Source organism: Oryza brachyantha, chromosome 3 (genome assembly GCF_000231095.2).
Source record: "Oryza brachyantha chromosome 3, ObraRS2, whole genome shotgun sequence".
Taxonomy (NCBI): Eukaryota; Viridiplantae; Streptophyta; class Magnoliopsida; order Poales; family Poaceae; genus Oryza; species Oryza brachyantha.
Genome location: NC_023165.2, coordinates 29,142,214 through 29,159,073, shown reverse-complemented (window position 1 = coordinate 29,159,073; position 16,860 = coordinate 29,142,214). Strand labels below are relative to the sequence as shown.

Below are 16,860 nucleotides of genomic sequence, written 5' to 3'. Positions count from 1 at the left end.
TACTGCACCCACCCCCACGTAAGTACACATAATTCATCGTGCGTTTGTGAATTGAATTGCGTGGCGAACTGCAAATGCAAAGTTCCAATGTTCTTTCTTTGTTCATTTGTTTATCACGAGTCCAATATTTCGTTCGTACGACGTTCTGATCTGTTAAATCACGTTCCAATATTTCATTTCATCGTTTACGGTCCACTAACTTCCAACCAAAAGATAGACAGAATGTGGAATTGAGTTCAAAAAACAGTGATAAAAATAAAAAAAACCTTAAAAATAATAGCAAAATCAGTAATTCAGTACTAGAGATCAAAACAGTGATAAGAATAAAATTGTCCAGCTAAAAGAGAAAAAAAAAAGTTTTCCATTTGGGCCTTGCCCAAACTGCAATGGTAGCGTTGGATCAGGATTGGGCGGCCCATATGGATACTCGAGGCCAATTTATGTGCAGTTTCGAAACAAATCTGAAATCTCATCCCAAATTAAGCAAGCCCCGGGGGGGGGGGGGGGCGCTTGGGACCCGCTCAGCCAGTGTCTCATCCCGCGCCTTCCCCTCCGCTCAAACGCGCGCCAAATTCTCCACCGTCGCATTGCTCCCCGTCTCGCCGCCATAAAACCCTCCACGCCTCCCTCGTCTCCATCTCCAAATAAAGAGTACTTGTTTTTCAGTTTTGATTTGATCACTTGGATTTCTGCTGCTACCATGGCCGCCGGACAACGGACGCTGCTGCTCCTCGTCGCCGTGCTCATCGCGGCGGTCTCCGTGGCGCTGGCCGACGACGCCAAGCCGACGATCCTGACCCCCGTGGCGAACACCCCGCTCGGCTCCTTCGACGGTGACTCGCCGGCGGCCGACAACGCCTTGGACGACGAGGAAGCCGCGCCCGTCGGGGCACCCATTGGCACCACCATGACCGAGCCCAAGCCCGAGCTCACCACCACGCCAGGAGGCGGCGCCGGAGAGGCGGCCGGCGCCAGCGCTGCCTCTTCCCTCGCCGTCGCCACCCACATCGGCGCCGCCGCAGCGTTCGCCGCCGGCGTGTTCGCCTTCTGAGGCGAGGGGTGTCAGCTCGCCGTGGAGCGAGAGAAATCTCCGTGTTTGTGTCAAATACTGACATTTTGATTCTTATATACACATACAAGTAAATATGAGGCATATATACATACATACAGCAGTGTTAAATTGATGATGTACAATTTTCAGTTTTTCCATCCTTGTACGATAACGAGCAAACAATTAAAAAAGTTTGTCTCAATTTCTTTCATGTAACATGGCACCGTGCATTTCGTGATTAATAGTAGCTTTGATAAACTGCTAGCTAAATGCTGGGTCATCATGTGGTCAAAATCAGGCGAGGAAGATATACATTTACAGCCACCTTACATCTGCATCAAGGGGGTGAAAAAAATCATTATTATTTCCTCGAGGGCAATCTACAAGCTACTCTCTTCTACTTCTTCAGTCCTAAAGGCAGAAAAAGCACAATGCTAGGGCATTGTTTCAAAAAAGAAAGAAGATTTATGCCGCCTACTATCTTCATGTGAATCAACTCTTCTGTAGTCGTATGCCTGTATATCCGAAGCTTGCAAGTATCCCGTACGGTCAATTGCCTATCCTAGGTGAACACACTGAAGGAGCAACAGGCAAGAATTTGATGATCCTCCATAGGCACATTATAGCAGCAGATGAGATTAGACCCACCAGTTTCCATTAACTACATTGCATCTTGTCCATTTGTCCATTCTCTACACTGCATTTGTGTCCATTCTCTCCTACACTGCATCTTGTTCATTCTCTTCGTCTCTTGATTTATGAGCATCATGTGATGTAGGGTTGATGACTGAAGAATTACTGTCAGTTGATTCCTGAATCATATCCTACAACATAGAATGGTTATATTAGAATCTGAAGACCTTTGATTGATTGAAATTTGAGAGAGCTTTGCTATTTGTGACTCCGCTAGTTTACATGTTCAAAGATATTTGTTGCCTTGGTAAGGAGAAAGTACCTCTTTCGTGTTTCCATACTGTATCCTTTCAGTCGCACTATGACTAAGTCCACCATTGCCGTTAGCTATAACTGGTTCATTTTCATGAGATTCCTGTTTTGTGTTTGTCAAAAAGCACAAAGAACTTCAGTTTATGAAGTGATAAAACAAACCCAAAAAAAAGCAAAATAGCCTGACCTGTTCATCTATGCTGTTTCCAGAAGATACATCTGAATTCTGTTTTCCATCAATGATGCCAGATTGAGTGCCTGCCTGTTCTGTTTGCTCTGCTTTTTCCAAAAGCATTTTTCTCCTTGACTCTTCTTCCTTTAGTTTTCTAAACCTGAAACTCAAAATGAACAAATATATTTTAAGTACTTCTATATATTCCCCTTATTTGTGAGATTCTGAAAATTATTTTAAACACTGGCTGTTTCCTGCATTTAAATGTCAATCACATTCGGACAACCAGATTAGCTTCTAGGAATAAACTGACTGCAACTGAATTTTCATTTACCAAGATACCAATAAATGGTCTGTTGAATGTTCATTATTTTAGGGATCGTCGATCTAATGGTTTGTGACCAAAAGGTGCAGGCATTCAAGAGTGATCTTAAGCAATATCTGAAAAGTAAACAGTACCTTTCACCACGTTGTGGTCCACTTGGTTTTGGCTCTTGACTGGCCTGAGGTTTCTGAACTTTAGGGGGAGAATCACTTTTAATAGCAGGTTCATACTTTCCAAGATTTGCTGATTCTTCTTTAGCGAGCTTATCAATATATTCTTTGACAGGATTTTTGGCACCTCCAAGCTTTTGAAGCCATACTTGTTGTGCAGTGCTAAGGATATTGTTTGTAAGCCTGCAAAAAAAGTACTGCCAATGAGCAATGACAACCACAAACTATGAGAATTTCACCAGAAAATGAAGAAAACTAGTTAGGTCTAATGGGAGCAACATATGTAAACCAAGCTTTTCATTGGTTCAATAGCCAAAGTAACATGTTTACAGAGAACTGCAAATATTCACCACCAACAGGATTCTGGGCTATTAAGAGAACAAAAGATATAGTATAATATCTGGCTCTGTGCATTCTAAATGGACCAAGCAAAAAGTTATGATGAAACTCTTTTTTTTTTTTCAAATGTCTGAATAAATAGGTTGAACTCTGTAAAACACACTCACCAATATAGACTTAGTCCAGAGGGAACAGAAAGAGCAAAATAACCTATTAGCAAAGGTAGGAACTTCACTACAGCCTGAGCACCTTGTTGGTTAGGATCATTGTTCTGCAGGACAAATATATAGCAATCAGTAAGTTTGAACACAAACTTAATGGGATACAGGTGTAGTTGCATGATAGAGAAAAAGAAATCGTGTGCCTTGATCTCTGTGCTTGTTCAGTGGCCCAGATTATTTCACATGAAGAGGGGTCAAATTAAAGAGTTCAGTAAATATTACTGTACATACTACAGATCTTTAAAGGTCATCTTCTGCACATCTTTGCAGAATCTTGAGTTGTTTACCGAAAATAATTGAGCTACATACAAATTGTGTGTGTATTTATTAGAATCACCATACAGATATGATTCAACTGGGAAGAAAATTTCCATCAGAGTGTTGAGGACTAATAGGAATTGAACACAATGGACTAAACATGCCAAAACTTGGTAAGACAAACCTGTGGTGGCTGCATTACTTGAGAAGATACATATTGGGAAATGACAAGAAGAACTGGTAGAACAAGGTATGCCAGAGTGTCCGACCAACCAAGTGGTGGATGACCATCCTACAACATCATCAATTATACTGGACTCAGAAAAAATAGAAAAGAAAATGGCTACAGGGACAACTAACATTCGGAAATGCTTCTATCCAAGGCACCTATATATGCTAATGGCAAGCAGCATTAACTCTCAGCTGATAAAATTCCAGAACTAACTAGATGTGCATGTGCTTGCTTTTTGCAAATATACATTCTAGAGTGCCTACGGAGTGAGAGATTGTGCACATACATTAAAATCATGTGCAATCACATTTTTCTAATACCTGCAGGCAGACAACACCAGCTTACAAGTGGCCTTGTCAACCATATCTCAATTAGTCAATTCCAAACGTTAAATTTTACAATCAGATAAAAATTAAAGTAGCGCATAAAAAAAGTAGCTTGGATATACCACAGATTATCAAGTTGTGTGTGGTTACCGTAAAGGGAAATAGCCATGATATTCCCTGGCCACTTTGCCGTGCAGTAATTGTTGTAGGACCAGCCAAAGAAGGTATCCAGAAAAAGCCTTCAGTAAGAAGTCCCTTTTGAACAAAGACGCGGATGCATCAGGTGATACAGATGTTTACTCAACAAAAAGAGAAATGACAAAACATAAGCATATCAACCTCATTAGCCACATTGGAGAGAGCTCTGTATAGACCAACCCAAACTGGTATTGTTACAAGAGTAGGCAAGCATCCTGTTGTATAAAAAATGTTAAGGCGACTGCAAGTGAAACTAACACAGGAATGTCTGGAGGTTACTAACCAGGAAAGGGCAACAACAATCCAATAAAATGAGAGAATATTCTACTATGCCTTGCTATGCATTTAACATTGATAGGAAATATATCATGTATAGTAAGATGTAGTATAGTAAGATGTAAGTGTAGGACTACCTGCGAGTGGGTCAACACCTGACAACTTATATAAACGAGCAGTTTCCAGCTGTATCCTTTCCTGGAAAATATGAATAAGTTATTAACCTACAGATGAAAGTGGCTCCAGTAGTATTCCAAATTCATTAGTATGGTGTAAAATGGTAGTTTGTTGACTTTGTTTACATGGATTGTATTTACAATACATGCTTGGGTAATAAGTACCTCTTTATCCCTCAAAAAAAATAAGTACCTCTTTTACAAAATATTTTGAATAAAACGGCCATCATTAGCTGCGTGTCTTGGAAAGAATAGGTTTGCCACTTAATGTGGGCTTCAGTTTATCTCTACATATTTACCCCCAATCAACTGAATTGCTAACAAAATAAATGCAATACCTTGGCATTAGCCCACAGTGCACACAGAAGATTCAGCATGTGAGCGGTATAGGCTATATTATTGTAAATCAGATCAATATGCAAAATCTAAGTACCTGATCGCCAGCATATCGTTCTTGAATAGCCTTAACTTGAGGTTGCAATGACCTCATTGCAATTGCAGATTCAACCTACACAAGAAATAATAAAAATATGAACAAAAATATATATCTATGCAGGAATAGGACCATGAACATTTATTACTACAATGTAACCCTTGAATGCTATATTTAGCCCAAAAGACCCACTGTCATCAATTGATTTGGGGACAGAAGGTGACAGTATTCTTGCAGGGTGAATAACCATGTGAAACACATGTTTGCAGTCAAACAGTTCCCATATTAAAGTTTCTGTCCCAAATGTCAGTAAAGATTAGGACATGCATGCATTTATTACTGGCTCAGCTAAGAAGGTCCTGCAAGGAATCACCAATTCATTGGATATGCTTGAAGCTACAACTGGTACATATAAGAGAGCAAAGTCAGCAAACAATACCAGATATGTTCTTAAGAGTAATCCTACTCATGAAAAAATAGAACAGAGAGTATCCTTTCACCACCTTAATTTGAACAATTCACGATATAATTATAATCACAACCCAATTATATCACTAGCTATTCTAACTGCAGCAACATGGCAGAAAAATTACCTGCTTCTTTGTAAGAGGAAACGTAGCCGCCTTAACAAGAACTGTTAGAAGGATGATTGCAAAGCCATATGGATAAGGAACATGGAGAGCTGATAGACCATCTTTCAAAACCTGCCAATCAAGAAAGAAATGTAATCACCTGAAAATATGTAGCAATATATAATGTTATAAAAATATATTTAAAAAATGCAAATTGAGATGACAAAACCACAAGATATCCTAGATGTCAATGATTAATGCAGGTCACTCATATGATGGAAATTGCGGTTGTGAGAGAACAGGGAGATAAACTGTTTAAAAATACAGTGGTAAGATGATGGCATGCCCACTGTCGCTAAAGGGTGAAAACATTGGAACTAGAAAACATGGAAAATCCAGCCATACTTTTCAGTGGTAAGTGATTCGATTCCCTTAAGAGTAACAACTGTTGCTCCTTAATTGAACAACAGCTATGAATGTGATCACTTCATATTTCCCTCTTCCTCTGAGCACATCTCCTACAGTATTTTTGGTTTTAGGGCCCATCAGCACCTATGACAACCCAATCTTACCTAATCTTCCTTCGGCACAGTTATCAGTGAATCATGCGTTTTCTTTTCTTCTTCTACTGTGAAGTCAGAAATTGCTGAGGAAATTTCCCCGTGTACCAAACAACGCGTCAAGATCACTTGTATGGCGAAACTCCTACCTTTCAACAGGAATGCTAATAATTGCCTGACCCGAAGAGGGTGCTCAGAAAGTTAATTAAATCTACCCCATTCCTATTAGAGCAATCAGACCAGTCAGCACAGCCTATATTCAAGCAAGCTCAGAAAGTAGAAACTTATCATGCAACTAAAAGCAACACAGTGATACACGGATTGCATTGCTCGTAGAGTCGCTCTCGGACAGTACAGCAATCTAACCAGGTTGAGCATATTTCACCTACTAGCATTAATATCCTCGCTACATTTTTAACTCAAAAAATGATCAGATGGCGACACACCACACGAGTGAAGGGAACTACTCAAATGGAGAAGGCGCGTGCACACACGGCAAGCAGGTCCGCGAACGCGCGCACGCAGCTGGAGCCAGCTGTACTAGAGAGAGGGGGGGGGGGGAGAGAGCCAGAGTGGCGGAAGCTTACCTTGAGCACGGTCTCCATGGAGTTGGTGATGCCGGAGAGCCAGTCCCCGGTGGCCTCCTTGGCCCCGCCCCCGCCCTGCACCACCTCCGGGGACGCCGAGACGGCGGCATCCGCGACGGTGTAGAGGAACGCCTCGACGCGGCCGAACAGCTCCCCGACGTCCGCGAACCCTCCTCCGCCGCCGCCGCCGCCGAGCGCGGCCACCGGTCGGAGGAGCACGAGGCGCGGCCGCGGCGGCGAGGGTCGCCTGGAGCGGGGGGGAGCGGGGGCCCTGAAGGCGGGGGGCAGGGCGAGAGCTAGGGCTCGCGGGCGCGCGAGGAGGTGGGAGTCCATCGGAGAGGTGGTCGGAGATGGGAAGCGGCGAGGAGAGGAGAGGTGAGTGGCGAGTCCACCTAAGACTAGTAGTAGTAGTAGTAGGCTTTAGGGCCTCGTGAAAGTCGGAGCAATTTGGATTCCTACGGAATTTAGCGTGGTCGCGCGCACGTGGGCCGCACAGCCAGCCACCACTGCTCTATACTCTATGGAGGAGTGGGCCCACCTGAGCAAGGGGATGGGGGTGGGGTGGGCCGGGCCTCTTTCATGCCCGTCGGCCTCCTAATGTATTCTACCACATGTTTCATGCGACGTCCTGATTATTCCTTTGGAGACTTGGTACAGGTCAACCACGCCTAGAGCAAGTTCAACTAATAAATCTATAGTAAATCTAATAGTTAATTTATACAACAGTTACTTACTTATCTTTAAAACATTAATATATATCTAACATGTCATACATATACTGTTTTGAAGTCCGTGTTATAGCTAGCTACAAATTAATAGCCCACTAATCACTCGGCTTATAGTCATCTATTGTACCTGCTCTTACCTAGCGTATGATTAGGTATGTACTCCAAAACAGCGGTTTGAGTTTACGTATTACTCTCTCCGTAGCTTGATTTCAACCACGCTTAGGCCGGGTTCGGCCATCTTATAAGCTAACTAAGCCCCCTCGTTTTTCGTGTGTATGTTTTTCGAACGGCTAAACGGTGTATTTTTTACAAAAATTTTCTATAGGAAAGTTGTTTTAAAAAATCATATTAATCTATTTTATATTTTTTTAATAATTAACAGTTAATTAATTATTTACTAATTTAATACTACGTTTTCCGTGCCATGACATAAGTTAACTTATATAGCCCTCCCGAAGAGGGCCTAAGTATTTCATACCACACATGCTCGTAGCTTGATTCCATTCATTATCTTGTTGATCAGTGGAGTATAGGCATTGTTTAGTTTCTAATAAGTTTCTCCAAAAACATCACATCGAATCTTTAGACATTTAAATAAAATATTAAATATAAATGAACCAAAAAACTAATCGCACAGTTATGGGAGAAATTGCGAGATAAATTTTTTAAGACTAATTAGGCCATGATTAGCCATAAGTGCTGCAGTAACAAATATGTGCTAATGACGACATAATTAGGCTTAAAAGATTCGTCTCGCAGTTTCTTGGTGGAATCTGTAATTTATTTTTTCATTTGTGTCTGAAAACCTCTTTCGACATCTGGTCAACCATCTGACGTGACATTTGTTGCAAAAATTTTTTGCAATCTAAACGCACACATAATTTCTCCCTTTGAAAGCAAGCGGACCTGCTTGCCGTGTGTGCACGCGCCTTCTCCATTCTGAGTAGTTCCCTTCACTCGTGTGGTGTGTCGCCACCTGATCATTTTTTTTTTTGTGTTAAAAATGTAGCGAGGATATTAATGCCAGTAGGTGAAATATGCTCAACCTGGTTAGATTGCTGTACCGTCCGAGAGCGACTCTACGAGCAATGCAATCCGTGTATCACCGTGTTGCTTTTTGTTGCATGATAGGTCTCTACTTTCTGAACTTGCAAACCGTCGGGGTGAACGCCGATCTCATTCCTTTCCCGATTTTTAGTTCCCAAAATTTTTTTCAAAAACATCATATCGAATCTTTGGATACCTAAATAAAACATTAAATATAGATGAACCAAAAAACTAATTACATAGTTACGAAAGAAATCTTGAGACGATTCTTTTAAGCCTAATTAGTTAATCATAAGTGTTACAGTAACCAACATGTACTAATGACAGATTAATTAGGCTCAAAAAATTCGTCTCGCGGTTTCTAGGCTAGCCGTGAAATTCGTTTTTTTATTCGTATCCGGAAACCCCTTCCAACATCCGATCAAACGTTTGATATGATACTTTTAACAAAAATTTTTGCCAACTAAATAACCCTTTATGCATCACCTTGTGATGCACTGATGTCTCTGTTTCCCACCATTGCAGCTAGCAAACATTGGTGATTGTCATGTGATGTGTTTTGCTGTGCTGCAACCTAGTCCTTGGAGTATTGCTTCCCAAAATTAAGATTACATCAAAAGCAGGCAATAATAATCGATCGTTTTTGTCTCTGAAATAACGATCCGATCGACCATGCAAATTAAGATGTTGCAGATCGTCACCGGCGACGACAGCAATCGAAATCGTCGTTGTCGGCGAGGAGCTAAATGGACATACCTGAGAGTATGTATGAAGCTGTACTCGATATGGGCCGCAGGATGTCGATCGAACGGTCCACGGATACCCAAAATTGGAAGGGGCGGGCCCATTAGTGCTTGGGCCCAAAAGGCCCACCTAGAGAGGAGTCCTTCCTGTCTCTTTCGTCTCCGGTGGCCGGAACTCCGCCGCCGCCGCCGCCATAGGAGCGAGCTGCGAGCTACTCCTATGAAACAAGACAACCGCTATGAAGCCCGCCATTTCCGCCGCCATCACCCTGCAGGATCACGTACTTGGATGTGACATGTGATCTCCCGTTTGCTCTTGGTGCAAGAAGCTCTATGTTTTTCGCTTTTTACTTAAGTTAAAATTAAAATTTTTAATTTTTAATTTGTTATAAATTTCAGGGTTTATTTATCGTATTTATTTTTCAATCATAACTTTTGAATCGCTAGAAATATACATGTCAATATTTATTTATATAATGTTTTTATTGGTAGATATACCGTTTGTGGTCTCCGGCGGCAGCGATGAACTCGAGGGGCATTATGATCATAGTACTCGGTCTGTTTTTAGGGCAGTCACAAGATACTTTCTATTCCTATTTATTTCACTTTCACGTAAATAAAATAAATTATTGATGTGACAGGTCAGTCAGTTGTTAAAGACAGACAAAAAAAAAAAGAAACTAGTTCTAGATTATGACCGAGTGTCTTCAAGTGAAATAAGACTATATGTAAGAGAGACAAATAGGTTATATAATAACAACATATAAAAATTATATTGTGAAAGATATTTTTTTAACACGATATCCCAGAGTGACTACATAAACCAAGATAGGGGTAGCGTGCACCTTGCAAGGCTTCCCACCTAACAAATCGGCACGGTTAATTGGTGCACGCATTAGCAAACGATTTACTGACACGTAGAGTACAACAAATCAAGTGCATTAAACTCACTCACTCACTCCCACATCATCTCTCATGTTGGATTCGATCCTGCCGCTCCTACCATCTCAGTGTATACACGGCATGCAGTAATGACTCCTGAGATGTAATAGTGACAGTAGTGCAATTTGGTGCTTGTGCCTGATCTAGAGGCTGCCATTGTCAGAGCCTAAAAGAGAGAACATGTTGGGAATAAAACTCACGAGGAGATGGTAAGTTCGTAACTGCAACTTTCGTTGATAACCTGTCGGTAAAACAAGGCAACCAAAGTACGATTAGAGCAAGTACAATAACAGACAGGCTATAAACCGGCTATAAGAATATTTTGAAAAGATAAGAGTAAAGAGAGAAGAGATGTGGGCTACTAATTTGTTGCTAGCTGTACACGAGCTCGAAGACAAAATATGTGTATGACATGTGAGACTATGTATTGATATTTTATAGCTAACTATTGTATGAATTGACTATTAGATTGACTATAGATAAATTGAAGCCAGTAGTTGGTTATACTATTGAACTTACTCTTAAACATGTATTCTGCTATTGCAACAAAAATTCAGAAAACTTCCTTTATTTTTCAAAAAAAAATCATAGGAGGAGAAAATAGATCATAGAAATAGAACCACATAATTAGCCGTAAGAAATTAACGGAGACGATTATTTGGAGTGTATAGTGTATACTACTATGGGAATATATGGTATATACCTATATGGGTACATAGCTAGTAGCAGTGTACGGAATTATTCAACGACCAACTAATTATCTGCGCAGGTAGTAAATGCAACCAAGTTTCTTCCACACTCGCGGCTAATTTCACTCTCCTTTAATGTATTTTCATAAAGATTAATCCAATCCAATCCAATTACCTCATCGCCTGCGCGCCGCGAAGGTTGTTCACTCGCTATAAGAACCAGTGAAGCGGAAACACACCGGAGCACAGACTAGCTAGAAGCTCACTCGATCGATCGATCTCGCCGGAAATGGCAGCTCGCCGTAGTGTCGTCGGCGTCGTCATCGGCGTCGTCCTCGCCGTCGTCGCGGTCCCGGTGGCGGCGGAGTTCAAGACGGTGTACGCGTTCGGGGACTCGTTCACGGACACGGGGAACACGCACTCGACGACGGGGCCCTACTCCTTCGGCTACGTCTCCAGCCCGCCCTACGGCGCCACCTTCTTCCACCGCTCCACCAACCGCTACTCCGACGGCCGCCTCGTCGTCGACTTCCTCGCGGAGCGCCTCGCGCTGCCGTCCTTCCTCCCGCCCTACCTCTCGCCGGCCGCCGCCAACGCCACCAGCGGCGTCAACTTCGCCGTCGCCGGCGCCACGGCCATCGAGCACGACTTCTTCGCCAGGAACAACCTCAGCGTCGACATCACGCCGCAGTCCATCATGACGGAGCTCGCCTGGTTCGAGGCGCACCTCCGCCGGTCGCCCGCCGCAGCCGCCGCCGTCGGCGACGCGCTCTTCTGGGTCGGCGAGATCGGCGCCAACGACTACGCCTACAGTTTCATGGCCGCCGCCACCATCCACCCGGCGCAAATCCGGACCATGGCCGTCGACAGAGTCACCACCTTCCTCGAGGTACATACACGTTTATATAGCTAATCACATTCAATTAAACAAATTAAACTACACATGCATGCATGAATGAATTCAACAATGCTAAGGACATGTTTAGGTCCAAAAACTTTTTCCAAAACATCATATCAAATTTTTAAACACTTAAATGAAACATTAAATATACATAAACATTAAAACTAATTACATAGTTAATTAGTTATAGTAAAAATCGGGAGACAATCCTTTAAGTCTAATTATAACATGATTAGCCATAAATGCTACAGTAACCAGTACGTGCTAATGACGGATTAACTAGACTTAAAAGATTGTCTCGCAGTTTCCAGGTGGAACCTAAAATTTATTTTTTGTTCGTGTTCGAAAACCTCTTCTAACATCCGGTTAAATGTTTGACGTGATATTTTATCAAAAGTTTTTGTCAACTAAACACTAGTAGGAGTGTAGAACAAGATAAGTAAGACAAAACCTTGCCGATTAATCGGTGAAGTTTAGGAAATTAAAAATCCCAACAGTGGTGATAATAGTAAATTCTATAACATAGGCCTGGTTTAGTTCCCAATTGTTTTTTAAAAAAACATCACATTAAATCTTTGGACACCTAAATAAAGCATTAAACATAGATAAACCAAAAAACTAATTGCACAGTTACGGAAGAAATCTTGAGACGAATCTTTTGAGCCTAATTAAAAAGTGATTAGCCATAAGTGCTACACTAACCAACATATGCTAATGACATATTAATTAGGCTTAAAAAATTCGTCTCGCGGTTTCCGGCCAGAATCTAAAATTTATTTTGTAATTAAACTACGTTTAATACTTTAAATATGTATCCGAAAACTTGATGTGATGTTTTCGTAAAAAAAATTTCAAACTAAGGCCTTGTTTAGTTCCCAAATTTTTTTCCAAAAACATCACATCGGATTTTTGGACACCTAAATAAAGTATTAAACATAGATGAACCAAAAAACTAATTGTACAGTTATGTAAGAAATCTTGAGATGAATCTTTTGAGCCTAATTAGTCCATGATAGCCATAAGTGCTACAGTAATCAACATGTGTTAATAACGGATTAATTAGGCTCAAAAGATTCGTCTCACGGTTTCTAAGCTAGCTGTGAAATTCGTTTTTTCATTCGTATCCGAAAACCCTTTCCAACATCCGATCAAATATTTAACATGACACTTCTCCTAAAACTTTTCTCAATCTATACACCACCTGTGTACTGGAGTGCTACTGTTGAAGCAGCTGAGAGCATTAACTACTGCGTATGTTCGCTCAAATCGCATCATGTGCTAGCTACCCCTTGTCAGTGCATTTGCTGCTCTAGAAGCCGACGAATTATTTCATATACTAGCCCAATTTAGGCCCGGTCTGTCTAGTTCCTAAATTTTTTTTTTAAAAAAATCATATCGAATTGTTAGACATCTAAATAAAATATTAAATATACGTAAACATGAAAATTAATTATACAGTTATAGGGAAAATCGTGAGACGAATCTTTTGAGCCTAATTAGGACGTGATTAGTCATAAGTGCTACAGTAACCAATATATGCTAATGGCGAATTAATTAGACTCAAAAGATTCGTCTCGCGGTTTTCAGACGGCATCTAAAATTTGTTTTATAATTAGACTGTGTTTAATATTTTAAATGTGTGTTTAAAAACTTGATATGATGTTTTTGCAAAAAAAATTTGCAAACTAAACAAGACCTTAATTTTCTTCATGAATTTCTATGTTTAATGGACGACCATTTATCTTATTTAAAATTTTATAAAAATAAAAAATAAACATACATAAAGCAGTATTTATGTTTTATCCTTCAACAACAATAAAATTATTAATTATAACTTTTTTCTAAATAAGACAGACGGCCGCCCGACGAATATAAACAACGAAAAATACACTGGCTAAAGCAGGTAGCTGCGACTCTAGCTGTTCTTCCTGACACTGCAGCAGCACAAGAGCTGATAGATCAGGAAGCACAGGGACATCTCCCTAGGCGCTGTTTAGTTTAAAATTTTTTTTATAAGTGTCACGTCAAATATTCGATGAAAGGAGTTCTTGATACGAATGAAAAAACAAATTTCACTGTTAGCCTGAAAACCGCGAGACGAATTTTTTGATCCTAATTAATCTATCATTAGCACATGTTATTTACTGTAGCACTTTATAGCTAACCATGTACTAATTATGCTTAAAAGATTCGTCTTAAGATTTCTTCCGTAACTGTGTAATTAGTTTTTTAGTTTATCTATGTTTAATGCTTTATTTAGGTGTCAAAAGATTTAATGCGATGTTTTTGGAAAAAAACATTTGGGAACAAGGCCTTAATTTTGTTGTCCCCGTTCTTAATAGTACTACCTCCTTCCCAGAATAATAAGGTCATTTTTCAGTTCTTACATATAATATTTTAACTCTTTGTGTTATTTGAATTTTTTTACGATTAATATTTTTATTATTATTAAATAATAAAATATAAATAGTACTTTATGCGTGGCTATGTTTTTAAGTTTTTTTACAAATTTTTTTAAATAAGACGAATGATCAAAACATTAGACACAGAAATCGAAAAATGATGTTATTATGAGACATGAGGTAGCAGTAGTTTGCAATACATCATTGTAGCTACAAAATAGAAAATCTACTGCTTGTGCTACCATCCTTTATCCTTCGTAGCAAGATTAATAATATAGCCAGCAAGTTGGCTATAAAACTCCTTATAGTCTTCTTTTAGCTACTATATATCATATAGTAGTTAGTTCTTCATCATTAGTGCAGGACCCACATGTCACTCTTACAGAGTTTTTTGGTTCTTGTGTCCGAGCTGACTACAAACTTATAGCCCGCTTACACTCTCTCATCTCCTCTCTCCTCCACATAAGCATTTAGCCAGCTTATAACCTGCTATTTGCTCTTATGTATCAATACATCACTGTAGCTACGAAATCACCCAGCTAAAGGGGGTCATTTAGTTGCACTGTTCATCTGAAGAATATGGAGTATTAAGTCGCCGAACATGATGGGTTGGCAGACCCCAGAAGACGTCTCGATAACTCTTCATCATTAATGCGGGATCCACATGTCACTCTCACAGAGTTTTTTGGTTCTTGTGTCCAAGCTGGTACAAACTTATAGACCGCTTACACTCTCTCTCATCTCCTCTCTCCTCTACATAAGCAATTAGCTAGCTTATAACCTGCTATTATACTTGCTCTAATGCATCAATACATTACTGTAGCTACGAAATCACCCAGCTAAAGGGGGTCATTTAGTTGCACTGTTCATCTGAAGAATATGGAGTGTTAAGTCGCCGAACATGATGGGTTGGCAGACTCCAGAAGACGCCTTGATGGCTGGCATAAGCCAACCTATTTTGATGGCCATCATTTACTGCCTTGCCCTTTGTCATCGTACCACTATACAGTACTCTCAAATCTCCTCCGAAGTTTATGTCTAAGCTTAGGCTTGTATGCTAAAATTTAAAATTTTATATTTAAACTCAGAGATGTTTTTTTATTAAAGTTTTTTTTTTAACATTGGTTTTAAGATAGCTAAGAATACATGTATAAACAACAGCAGAGAGCTGAAATTTTCACTGCATGGATAGAAATTGTTGGTATTTCTTATTAGCCTTTTGGCATTGTCAAATTTTCACCTCATTGCCCAAAGAAAACCTAAGCAAATTTTGGTAATGCCAAATTTTAGCATTGCCCAATTAATTTTGGAAAAGGAAGACAAGATCGAGTACTGTGTAGGTAGAGGCCTTACCAAATTTCGATGCGAGTTTTATAAGTAGAGTATTCTGAAATTATCAAATTAAATTTAGTAAGATTATCTTGATAATTGCATGTTTAATTCGTTGCCTTACTAAATTGCGGTACCAAGATTTGGAATGGTCCAGAATAAGAACTAATAATTGAGAAATTTCATCAATGCATGGCAGGCGTTGCTGAAGAAGGGCGCCAAGTACATCATCGTGCAGGGGCTGCCGCTCACCGGTTGCCTGCCACTGACCATGACGCTGGCGCGGCCGGAGGACCGCGACAACATCAGCTGCGCCGCCTCCGTCAACGCGCAGAGCCACGCCCACAACCGGCGCCTCCTGGCCGGCGTCCGGCGGCTCCGGCAGCAGCACCCGGCCGCCGTCATCGCCTACGCCGACTACTACGCCGCCCACCTCGCCGTCATGAGGGCGCCGGCGAGGTACGGCTTCACGGAGCCCTTCAAGACGTGCTGCGGCGCCGGCGGCGGCGCCTACAACTTCGAGATCTTCTCCACCTGCGGCTCGCCGGAGGTCACCACCGCCTGCGCGCAGCCGGCCAGGTACGTCAACTGGGACGGCGTCCACATGACCGAGGCGATGTACAAGGCCGTCGCCGGCATGTTCTTCCAGGACGGCAGCTACTGCCAGCCGCCCTTCAGCACCGTGCTCGCCAGGAAGAAGAAAGGGCATTAAGCCCAAGTGATCAGATTTCTTTTCAGCCTATTTTGTTACTACTACTCCATATCTCAGTAATATTCAGTGTTGTCTTTTCTAGTAGTAGTAGCTAGGTGACCACTGATCAGCATTGCCATTAAGGCCTTGTTTAGTTCCTAAATTTTTTTTCTAAAAACATCACATTAAATTTTTGGTCACCTAAATAAAGCACTAAACATAAATGAACCAAAAAAACTAATTACACAGTTATGGAAGAAATCTTGAGACGAATCTTTTGAGCCTAATTAGCCCATGATTAGCCTTAAGTGCTACAGTAACCGACATGTGCTAATGACGGATTAATTAGGCTCAAAAATTTGTCTCGCGGTTTCTCGGCTAGCCGTAAAATTTGTTTTTTCATTCGTGTCCGAAAACCCCTTTCGACATCCGGTCAAACATTTGACGTGACACTTCTCCTAAAAATTTTCCCGCTCTAAACACCACCTAAATTGAATTCAGTGCATGAGTAGGAGTAAAGTACTGCAGTGCTGCTAGTTTGGTCTTG

General features: G+C 41.0%; 3 protein-coding genes across 3 annotated transcripts; 2 read left to right on the top strand and 1 right to left on the bottom strand.

Annotated features, from left to right (window-relative positions):
• The first annotated feature begins 629 nt into the window (after window positions 1-629).
• On the top strand, window positions 630-1,293 carry LOC102710858. Its single transcript, XM_006650824.3, has one exon. The coding sequence runs from the start codon at window positions 701-703 to the stop codon at window positions 1,049-1,051; it is 351 nt and encodes a 116-aa protein (XP_006650887.1). The 5' UTR covers window positions 630-700; the 3' UTR covers window positions 1,052-1,293.
• Window positions 1,282-7,189, bottom strand: LOC102705243 (inner membrane protein PPF-1, chloroplastic-like). The gene is made up of 12 exons (XM_006651952.3): window positions 6,842-7,189; window positions 5,716-5,826; window positions 5,123-5,197; window positions 4,651-4,711; window positions 4,379-4,452; window positions 4,190-4,294; window positions 3,666-3,773; window positions 3,170-3,273; window positions 2,628-2,846; window positions 2,184-2,328; window positions 2,007-2,099; window positions 1,282-1,875 (listed from the first exon to the last, which is right to left on the bottom strand). The coding sequence occupies exons 1-12, from the start codon at window positions 7,172-7,174 to the stop codon at window positions 1,771-1,773; spliced, it is 1,533 nt and encodes a 510-aa protein (XP_006652015.2). The 5' UTR covers window positions 7,175-7,189; the 3' UTR covers window positions 1,282-1,770.
• A 4,035-nt stretch (window positions 7,190-11,224) lies between these two features.
• Window positions 11,225-16,526, top strand: LOC102710573 (GDSL esterase/lipase At3g48460). The gene is made up of 2 exons (XM_006650823.3): window positions 11,225-11,879; window positions 15,822-16,526. The coding sequence occupies exons 1-2, from the start codon at window positions 11,280-11,282 to the stop codon at window positions 16,332-16,334; spliced, it is 1,113 nt and encodes a 370-aa protein (XP_006650886.2). The 5' UTR covers window positions 11,225-11,279; the 3' UTR covers window positions 16,335-16,526.
• Window positions 16,527-16,860: the final 334 nt, after the last annotated feature.

Bases quoted from the DNA above. Each gene is read 5' to 3' on its own strand.
- LOC102710858 (XM_006650824.3), top strand. From the start codon at position 701: ATGGCCGCCGGACAACGGACGCTGCTGCTCCTCGTCGCCGTGCTCATC.
- LOC102705243 (XM_006651952.3), bottom strand. From the start codon at position 7,174: ATGGACTCCCACCTCCTCGCGCGCCCGCGAGCCCTAGCTCTCGCCCTG. The intron at 4,712-5,122 runs GTACTTAGATTT...CATATTTTCCAG, and splicing joins AACGATATGCTGGCGATCAG to GAAAGGATACAGCTGGAAAC. The intron at 1,876-2,006 runs GTACTTTCTCCT...TCTATGTTGTAG, and splicing joins AGTATGGAAACACGAAAGAG to GATATGATTCAGGAATCAAC.
- LOC102710573 (XM_006650823.3), top strand. From the start codon at position 11,280: ATGGCAGCTCGCCGTAGTGTCGTCGGCGTCGTCATCGGCGTCGTCCTC. The intron at 11,880-15,821 runs GTACATACACGT...AATGCATGGCAG, and splicing joins GAGTCACCACCTTCCTCGAG to GCGTTGCTGAAGAAGGGCGC.